We start from the raw sequence: 9,913 nt of genomic DNA on the forward strand, positions 1-9,913 counted from the left end.
CTAACATGTGCCCAACTCTTCAAGAAACTCCAATGAACAAGTTATTGCAATTTGTGGCTTTCCTGGACAACCACAAATGAGTTATGATCCATACTCTAACACCTACAACCCAGGATGGAGGGATCATCCTAATCTTAGCTACGGAAATCAACAAGTGAACCGACCTATGCAACAAAATCGCCCAAAGTTCGAGCAAAACAAGTAGCCATATCTTCCTAGACAACGACAGGGCCAAACTTCTAACTCTAGTATATCTTTAGAAGATATTGTTAAATCTCTTGCCACTAAAACTTCACAATTCCAACAGAAGACCCTTGCATTCAAAGTTTAGAGAATCAGAAGGGTCAAATGACAACTACAATTAACTAGCTGGGATCCCAAAACTCGAGAAAACTACCTTCTCAAACAGTTGTGAACCCAAGGGAATATGCAAGTGTAATTGTGTTAAGGAGTGGCAAAAAGGTTGAAGCACTAGTGAAGGCAGTCCCCACATCATCAGAACAAGGAAAGAAGGAAGATGTAATCACAGACAAAGATACTGCCAACGGTGATGATACACCAAAAAGTAAGTTTCCACCCCTTTCTGAGTATAAACCAGTACCCCCATTTCCCTCAGGCTTTAGCATAATCTAGGAAAGATGAACCAAATAGCGAACTTTATGAAACTTTCCTTAAATGAAAGGTAAATATTCCATTGTTAGATGCTATTAAACAAGTACCTCGCTATACTAAATTTTTAAAGAATTGTGTGCACTTAAAAGAAAGCAAAAACTCAAAGGCTGTAAGAAAGTGAAAGTTGAGGAGAATGTCTCTGCAACTATTCAAAAGGAAACTCCCTGCAAAATGCAAGGATCCAAGTATGTTCACTATCCCTTGCACGATAGGTGACACTAAGTTTGAAAAGGCTATGCTAGACTTAGGAGCTTCTATAAATATCATGCCATATTCCATGTATACTTCTTTGAAATTGGGGCCCTTAGTTAAAACTAGTGTAGTCATTCAATTAGCTGATAGATCAAATGCCTATCATAGGGGAGTGATTGAGCATGTCCTTGTAAAGGTTAATGAATTGGTTTTTCCTGCTGATTTTTATGTGCTTGACATGGAAAATAGTGATCAAGCTAGTCCCATCTTGTTAGGAGGGTCATTCTTAAAAAATCCAAAACGAAAATAAATGTACACAGTGGCACACTGACCATGGAATTGATGGTGAAATAATTAAATTCAATATCCATGATGCCATGAAATTTTCTAGTAAAGATAATGTTGTTTACTCTATTGATTTGATTGATTACTTAGCCCATGATGTTTTTGAACTTAATTGAAATGATGAATTGGACGTTATTATTAGTAATCATGTTGAAAAGGAGAGTGGGGAATTGACTTGGAGTCCTGAATTGAAAGAAACTGTTGCAGCATTGAACAGTCTTCCAAAGTTACAACAAACATGTAATAATTCATTACCAAATTCTAATGAAAAACCCCTCCTTTCTGTTTTACAGGCTCCTACTCCAGATTTGAAATCTCTTCCCAATCACCTCTAATATGTATTACTTGGAGATAGAAACACATTGCCCGTGACAATCTGAAACGAACTGAATGCAACGCAAGAAGAAAAACTAATGCAGGTTCTCAAGAAATATCACACAGCTATTGGATGGACAATTACAGACATCAAAAGAATCAGTCCATCAACCTGTATGCACCACATTCTGCTTGAAGAAGGAGTAAGATCTACCCACCAATCTCAAAGGAGATTGAACCCACCCATGATAGACGTAATAAAGCAAGAGATTTTCAAGCTTTTGGACGTTGGAGTAATTTATCCTATCTCTGACAGCAGTTGGGTCAGTCCCGTCATGTGGTTCTTAAGAAAACCAAGATAACTGAGGTAAAGAATCAGAACAATGAATTGGTTACCACCTGTGTTCAAAATGGGTGGCGGGTTTGTATAAATTATAGGAAATTAAATGTTGTAACCCATAAAGATGACTTTTCTTTACCTTTTATTGATCAAATGCTTGAAAGATTAGCTGATCATTCTTACTATTGCTTTCATCATGGCTATTCAAGTCATTTCCAGATTTCAATTGCCCTGAAGGATCAAGAAAAGACAATCTTCACATGCCCATTTGGAACATTTGCATACTGTCGTGTGTCCTTTGGCCTTTGTGCTCCGGCCACTTTTCAATGGTATATGGCTAGTATATTTTCAGATTATATTGAGCATATTATAGAAGTCTTTATGGATGACTTTACAATCCATGGAGACTCATTTGATAACTGTTTACATAACCTTGCACTAGTCCTTAAAAGATGCATAGAAACCAATCTTGTACTAAATTCTGAAAAATGTCATTTATAGTTGAACAAGGTATAGTTCTAGCGCATGTCATTTCATCTAAAGGTATTGAGGTAGATAAAGCCAAAATTGAAATTATTCAATCTCTACCTTACCTTGTTAGTGTGAGGGAAGTCTGCTCTTTCCTTGGATATACAGGTTTCTATCGCAGGTTTATTAAGGGCTTCTCCAAGATAGCATTGCCCCTATGCAAATTGTTACAAAAGGGCGTGGCTTTTGAGTTTGATGAGGATTGCAAAAAGGCACTTGATACACTGAAGGACATGCTGACGTTTGCACCAATTATCCAACCTCCTTACTAGAACTTTCCCTTTAAGATAATGTATGACGCAAACAACTTTGCAGTAGGCGCAATTTTGGGTCAAAGAATTGGAAATACTTCACATGCCATCTACTATGCTTCTAGGACTCTAAATGATGCCCAGAGAAATTACTCCACGACTAAAAAAGAACTCTTAGCTCTTATTTTTGCGATAGAAAAATTTCGTCCATATTTACTTAGTACTAATTTCATTGTTTATTCTGATTACACAGCTCTGCGTTATTTGATAACAAAGGAGGCAAAATCAAGATTAATACGATGGATACTTCTCTTGAGTGAATTCAACTTGGAGATCAAGGACAAAAGAGGAATGGAGAATAGTGTTGCAGATCATTTGAGTCATCTAGGTCATGTGGATGACGAACTCCAATTGCACGAAACCTTTCCTGATGAACAATTGTTCTCTACAAGCATGACACTACCTTGGTATGCAGACATTGTAAATTTTTTGGCTACTAACACACTTCCTCATCATTTCTCTAGGGCTCGAAAGGACAAGATAAAGAAGGACGTGGAATATTATGTATGGGATGATCCATACCTGTGGAAGCATTGTGCAGATCAAGTGTAATGAAGATGTATTCCGGAAAATGAAATTACCCCTATCCTCACCTTCTGTCATTCTTATGCCTATGGAGGACACTTTGGACCAAAGAGGACAGTAAGAAAAGTGTTGGAATGCGATTTTTACTGGCCATCCTTATTTTAATATGCATATGTCTTCTGTTAGTCAGGTGAGAATTGTCAAAAGACAAATAACATATCCCAGAGAAATGAAATGCAAAAATCACCCATACTTTTTTGTGAAATTTTTTATGTTTGGGACATTGATTCCATGGGGCCATATCATGTACCTTTCGGTTTTGTTTTTATTTTGCTTGCTATGGATTATGTGTCGAAATGGGTGGAAGCTAAGGCCACCAAAACTGATGATTCTAGAGTTGTCACGGATTTTATCAAGAATAACATATTTTCCAGGTTTGGGATTCCAAAAGCTCTCATCAGTGATTGTGGCACTTATTTTTGTAATCAAATTGTGGAAGGTTTGCTAAGAAAATATCATCTAACCCACAAGGTGTCAACTAAATATCACCCATAAACTAGTGGAAAAGCGAAAGTATCAAATCGAGAAATCAAGTCTATCCTTAAAAGAACGGGCTGTCCAAGCAGAAAAGATTGGAATTTGCGATTAGGTGACGCTTTATGGGCATACAGGACTACATATAAAATGCCTATTGGTATGTCACCTTACCGGTTAGTATTTGGAAAACCATGCCACCTTCTAGTAGAGCTTGAACATAAAGCTTATTTGGCTGTCAAGAACTTCAACATGACGATGGATGAGAGTGGAAAACACATGAAGCTGCAACTTCAAGAGTTGGAGGAGAATCGCAATGATGCTTATGAGAGTGCACGAATTTATAAGGAAAAGACAAAGACATTCCATGACAAGATGATTTCTAGGAAAGAATTTGAAGTTGGTCAGAAAATCCTCCTATACCAATCGCATCTTCAGCTATTTCTAGGTAAACTGCAATATCGTTGGATTGGGTCATTTGTTGTTACTAATATTTTTCCTCATGGTGCAGATGTGAATGGCCATAGGCTCAAGCCTTTCTATGAAGGTTTCTAGGTGGAAGACGTGACAGCGTTGAAACTCGAAGATCCAATTTATGATGATAAAGGAAGAAAGCAATAAGTCTAGCCAAAAACAATTCCTTTACTTTTTATTTTTATTTTTGTTTTTTGTTTTTTGTTTTTTGTTTTTTGTTTTTTTTTGTTTTTTTTTTTTTGCATTCATATATTAAGATAATTTTGTTCTCTTCTTTGCATTTCACTTTATATTGAGGACAATGTAAGTTTTAAGCGTGGGGAGAAAATTTAGGTTGTTTTTATATTTTAAATTTAGGTCATGTTGTTGCTTCAAAGCACTTTTTGAGAAAATCATTCGAAAAATTAAGGAAAAGTTGTGGTTTTAAATGATTTTTGGTTGCATGTGCTATATACTAGATTCAATTGGAATTTGGCGGACTCATAATATTATTGAATAAATGATCTTCCAAATTAGAGTTTAATTAGTTTAGTTATTTTCTTTGAGGATGGTAGTAACTAAATTTTGTAAATAAAAAGCCAGCTAGATTTTGAGGCTTCAGATTGGCACATCCATACCAGTCTCACTATTTTTTTTATGAGTGATTTTCTTCCATGAATTTACTCTTCTAGAACTACTCTTGATTCTCTTCGAAACCAAATTGATACATACATGCATGAACATGATTAAGGCCATCTTTGTTGCATAAGTTAGCCACCTTAACCAAATAGCCTACTCGATACTTAATTTTTCCTTTAGTTTTTACCCAAGCCGTAGAGCTAGTGGAATATTGTTCTTCATTTTGGTACATATGGGAGTGTGAAAGAAATAAGTGTGGAGGTGTCTAAAATTTTGGTAGGATTATGACGGTGGAATGACACATGTTCTCAATTACAATTCATAAGTTTCATTATTGGTGATATTTTGAGAGGAAAAAAAAAGATAAGAAGAAAAATGGAAAAAAAATGATGAAAAAGAAAAAGAAAAGAAGTGATGAAGTTATATTCATGATTCTTCCTAACATCAAAAGAAAGGGTTGGTTTATGTGAAATAGATGCAAAAAAAACTGTTAAGTGGAGAGATTGGTTTACATGTTTTATATATACATTTGAGCTTTAGTTAATTCATTTTTGCTCTACTAGTTTCAATGGCTTTTTGAGTTATAAGCCCAAATATTTCCCACCTAGACTCGAGGCCACATTACAACCCGTCAAGAAGACCTTATGATTTGTGTAATGCATGCGATCTAATTGGTGGAGAATGAGAAGATATGCAACCATATGGTAGATTATGTTCATTGGAATGAACTTGAGCGAAACACTTACCCTTTAAACACATGAGAATTGAGTGTTTATATCCTGTGAGAGTCTACATGTTTAGTTTACTCTATCCTGATATGAGAATACTTGCTAATTGATTACAAGTGGTGTAATTGCCTATTTATGATGTGTTATATGTTTTGAAGAGTTTGATTGTTCTATGTTGATAGGATTGCAATTTACTATCTTTGTTAAAGTCGATTTGAATTTTACTTGAGGATGGCAAAAGCTAGTGTAGTGAAATTTGATAAGACATGAAATGTCGATTTTTCATCCATTAATATTTGCACTTTTGTGATTAGTTGATACCTAAATGTACTTATTATCCTTATATTTTGATTTTGGTTACAATTGGATGGAAATCGTGAAAGTTGGGAGAAAAGAGCAAAAAAGGACCAAAATGGAAGCAAGTAAAAGTTCAGCGATCAAGTTGGAAATAATCCATAGATGTGACAGGCAGCGGAATGAAGATTCAAGAGTGTTAGGGGTCAATCAGATGAAAAAAGAAGTTAAAGAGATGAAATATAGTAGAAGCATTATCACATATCAACTTTTAGGCGAAAAAGTTACGCTCCAAATTTCTAACCTTTGTTTTAGACCCATTATTGGCATAAAAAACTTGCGAAATTTAAAACTTCTATCTCTAGGAAAATTGTAACCCTTTTCGTTAACTTTCTAATTGAAAGAGAAAATTATAACCAAAATATTGAAAGCTATCCTACAGAAAAAGCGGTATAACTATGCGGTCGCATAGCTTCAAAGAACTTGAAGGCTGAAAGTAGTTGTTCTATGCGACCTCAACCATTTGAACCATGCGATTGCATGGTTCATTTTCTGAGGGACAATTTTTAGATTAGATTGAAAAACCTAAAAGAAAAAAAAAAGGGAAAACTTTTATCTTCTCCTTCCTCCCATCCCTTCCCCAACCTACCCAACCCTACCCAAACCAAAATCGGGGACTGTGAATTATTGGACTGTAGGAACCCCCTCTGAGAAAAAAAACTGGTTTTGGCCTAATAGCTGGGCAGGCGACAAATTGAATAAGAATCCTGCTTCTCCGTTGCTCCCGCTTGAGGCGTCACCACTGTATTCCAACTAGGCTGCTGATAGTGTTCAGACCAATCGGTGTTGTCATCAAACCCTAGTGGAAGTGGCGGACTGGTGCTTGTGCTTGAATATGGGCTCGTTCAGTGTGGTGGCTGAGGATTTGATACCGATGAGGCTGTTCGTTTTGGTGGTGGTGGAGCATAATTTGATCTTGAAAAGACTGTAAGGAGAGCCTCAGATCTAGGCTGTGACTACTGGTTCTTGATAGCAAATCCGAAGTTGGGACGCTCTAATAATGCACAGCTGAGGAGCTTGCCTCAGCTGAACCACCCATTGGAAAAAAAATGACATGACAGTGTTTGAAATATCATCGAAGTCGACTGATGGAGGCAAAAAATTAGCCTTAAATCTCAGCTACGAACTCCATTTTCCCTGCGGCCCATTTGTTGCTAAGAAAGGGAGGGAAAAGAAAGGAGAGAGAGATCCGGCCATGGTGGTGGCCGATGGCCTTGGGGAAGATGATGATTGACAACTTCAATTTTTTTTGTTTTTCTTTTTTGCTTTTTCTAATTTAATTTTTAACTCATTTTAATTTAGTAAATAAAAGGTTACTATTTTGCCCTTCATAAAAATATTAACAATGTGGTCAAACTTAATTTTTTGGTCAACTAACGGTAAATTGGATGTTTTCCATCCAAAAGGGCCTCTGCTGCAACGTTTCAAAAGGTTTGGGGTGACAGTTGCAATAAATTAAAGGTTTAGGAAAAGTCTGCTAATGTTTAAAAGGTTTGCGGCCTCTACTGCAATTTTTTCTAAAAATTTCAAGTCCTAAATTTAAAAAAATTTGGATTTTGGGAAAATTTTTCTGACTTACAGCATTGTCGCAACTTTGTAACACAACATTTGGTGTTGCATGAGGCATTATGATGCTATGTTTACAAGATTCGGGTAGCACAATCGATTACCCAAACAACGTTCTAGTGCTGTAGCAGAGGCTTAGTGTTGCAGCGCTTGTTTTTTGGTTCGTTTCTATCTTTTATTTATTTATTTATTTTCTTTTGTTTTACAAACAAAAGAAAGAAGAAATAAAAATAAGAGATAAGAAAGGGCAATCAAATTCAAATCTGGTTATTAAAGTTTCTTCGGATTGCTAATTTTTCGAAATAAATTAATTGAAGGAACATGTTATGAAACTTCTCGTGTAAATAGATTTATTTGGAATATTAGGAATGTGTGTACGTAATTTATATGGGTATTGATTGGCCCAAATAATAGTTAATATTTAGTCGAATTATTTGCACACATGTGGTAATAAATAGTGACAATTGTAGAGCTTTCGTTATGTGAATATTGAGTCAATCCAAAGAAATGTTTGACCGAATTTATTGTCAATATTTGTCAAGCCGACACAACAATCATAACAGTGCAACGGATGATTTGATGCAGCGGTTTGAGAGTGCATTTGGAGTTGTGAGGGATATGTTGGATCAACAGGACACTTGGATGATTAAGCAGGAAGCTTGGATAACTAGGTTGGATACATCGATGGCTAACCTTAGTAGGGGACAACCAGTGGAGGTGTCAAATGCTAGGGGACTGGGTGGACGAGAACCTAGGAGAGTAAGGCGTGAGGAGTTTGATAGTGATATGAATGAGTTTGAGCCTAATGACATGGATTGGGGACGGAACAGGAATAGAGGCGATAGGTTTGAAAGAAAGGGTAGGAATAATCATGGAGACAAGATGGATGGAAATTTGGGAAAGATAGAGATGACCATTCCACAGTTTAAAGGGAGAAGTGATCTAGAAGCATATTTGGAGTGGGAAAGAAAGCTAGAGTTTATCTTTGAATGTTATAAACATCGAGAAAAAGAAGGTGAAGTTGGCGATTTTAGAATTTATAAACTATGCAATAACTTGGTGGGATCAAGTAGTTACTTCACAATGTAGGTGTCGAGGTAGACTGATTAGCTCTTGGGAAGAATTGAAGGCATTGATGAGAAAGCAGTTTGTTCCTAGTCACTACTATAGGGAGGTCCATAAAAAATTGCAAAGTTTGTACCAAGGGTGGAAGAGTGTGGAAGATTACCACAAGAAGATGGAGATTCTTATGATTAGGGCAAATGTGGTTGAGGATCGGGAAGCTATCATGGCACGATTCTTGAATGGGCTAAATCGAGAAATTGCTAATGTAGTGGAATTGCAACATTATGTGGAATTAGAAGATATGTTGCATTTAGCCATGAAGGTAGAGAGGCAATTGAAGAGGAAGGGGACAGCTAGGCCACAAATGGGTGCTTCGGGTTCTAATTCATCTTGGAAACCGAGGTGGGACAACAACAAAGAAAATGGGGTTGTACCTAAAGGTAGAAATGAATGGCAGAAGGGAAAAGATGAAGGAGCTAGCAAACAACACCAAAAATTGGAGTCACAGCCATCAAGGAGTCAAGACATCAAGTGATTTAGATGTTTGGGATCGGGGGCACATTGCTTCTCAGTGTCCAAACCAAAGGGCAATGATGTTGCTAGACAGTGGAGAGATGGTGAGTGAAAGTGAAAGTGAGTATGATGACATGCCGGCATTGGAGGAGATTAGTGAAGAAGAGAAGATTGAGGGTGTTGTTGGTGATCTTTTGGTTGCAAGACGAGCTCTTACTACTCATGTCAAGGCGGATGATTCAGAGTTGCAATGGGAGAACATATTCCATACTCGATGCTATGTCAACGATACGGTATCTAGTGTCATTATTGATAATGGGTTGTACAAATGTTGCTAGCATAGCACTTGTAGAGAAATTGAACTTAACATTGTTGAGATACCTTAGGCCATATAAGTTGCAATGGTTAAATGAAAGTAGAGAAGTTAGGGTTAATCGAAGGGTGTTTATCAATCTCTCAATTGGAAGTTACCGGAATGAGGTAGTGTGCGATGTAGTACCAATGCAGGCAGGACATATCTTGTTATGGAGACCTTGGCAGTATGATAGAAAGGCTAAACATGATGGGTACAAGAATCCCTACAGTTTTGTTAAGGATGGAAAGACCATTATACTTGTGCCATTAACTCCGGTGCAGGTATATAAGGATCAAGTTAAGTTAAAGAATGAGGAAGGGAGGAGAATAAAAGAGCTAGAGAAAAAGAGAGAAAACGGTGAGGTTTTGAGTACAAGAGAAAATTGTGAGGTGGCAGTTAGAGAGAAAAAGAGAGAGGAGCCACAAGAAAGAAAAGAAAGAGAGTCTTCCGAGAAAAAAGAGAAGTCACGATCGAATTT

At 36.8% G+C, this 9,913-nt stretch overlaps 1 protein-coding gene across 1 annotated transcript; it reads left to right on the top strand.

The window, feature by feature from the left end:
- The first annotated feature begins 805 nt into the window (after positions 1-805).
- On the top strand, positions 806-1,544 carry LOC111398263. The gene is made up of 2 exons (XM_023025190.1): positions 806-1,143; positions 1,352-1,544. Exons 1-2 carry the CDS (start codon positions 806-808, stop codon positions 1,542-1,544), a joined length of 531 nt encoding a protein of 176 aa, XP_022880958.1.
- Positions 1,545-9,913: the final 8,369 nt, after the last annotated feature.

Source organism: Olea europaea, chromosome 8, assembly GCF_002742605.1.
Source record: "Olea europaea var. sylvestris chromosome 8, O_europaea_v1, whole genome shotgun sequence".
Taxonomy (NCBI): Eukaryota; Viridiplantae; Streptophyta; class Magnoliopsida; order Lamiales; family Oleaceae; genus Olea; species Olea europaea.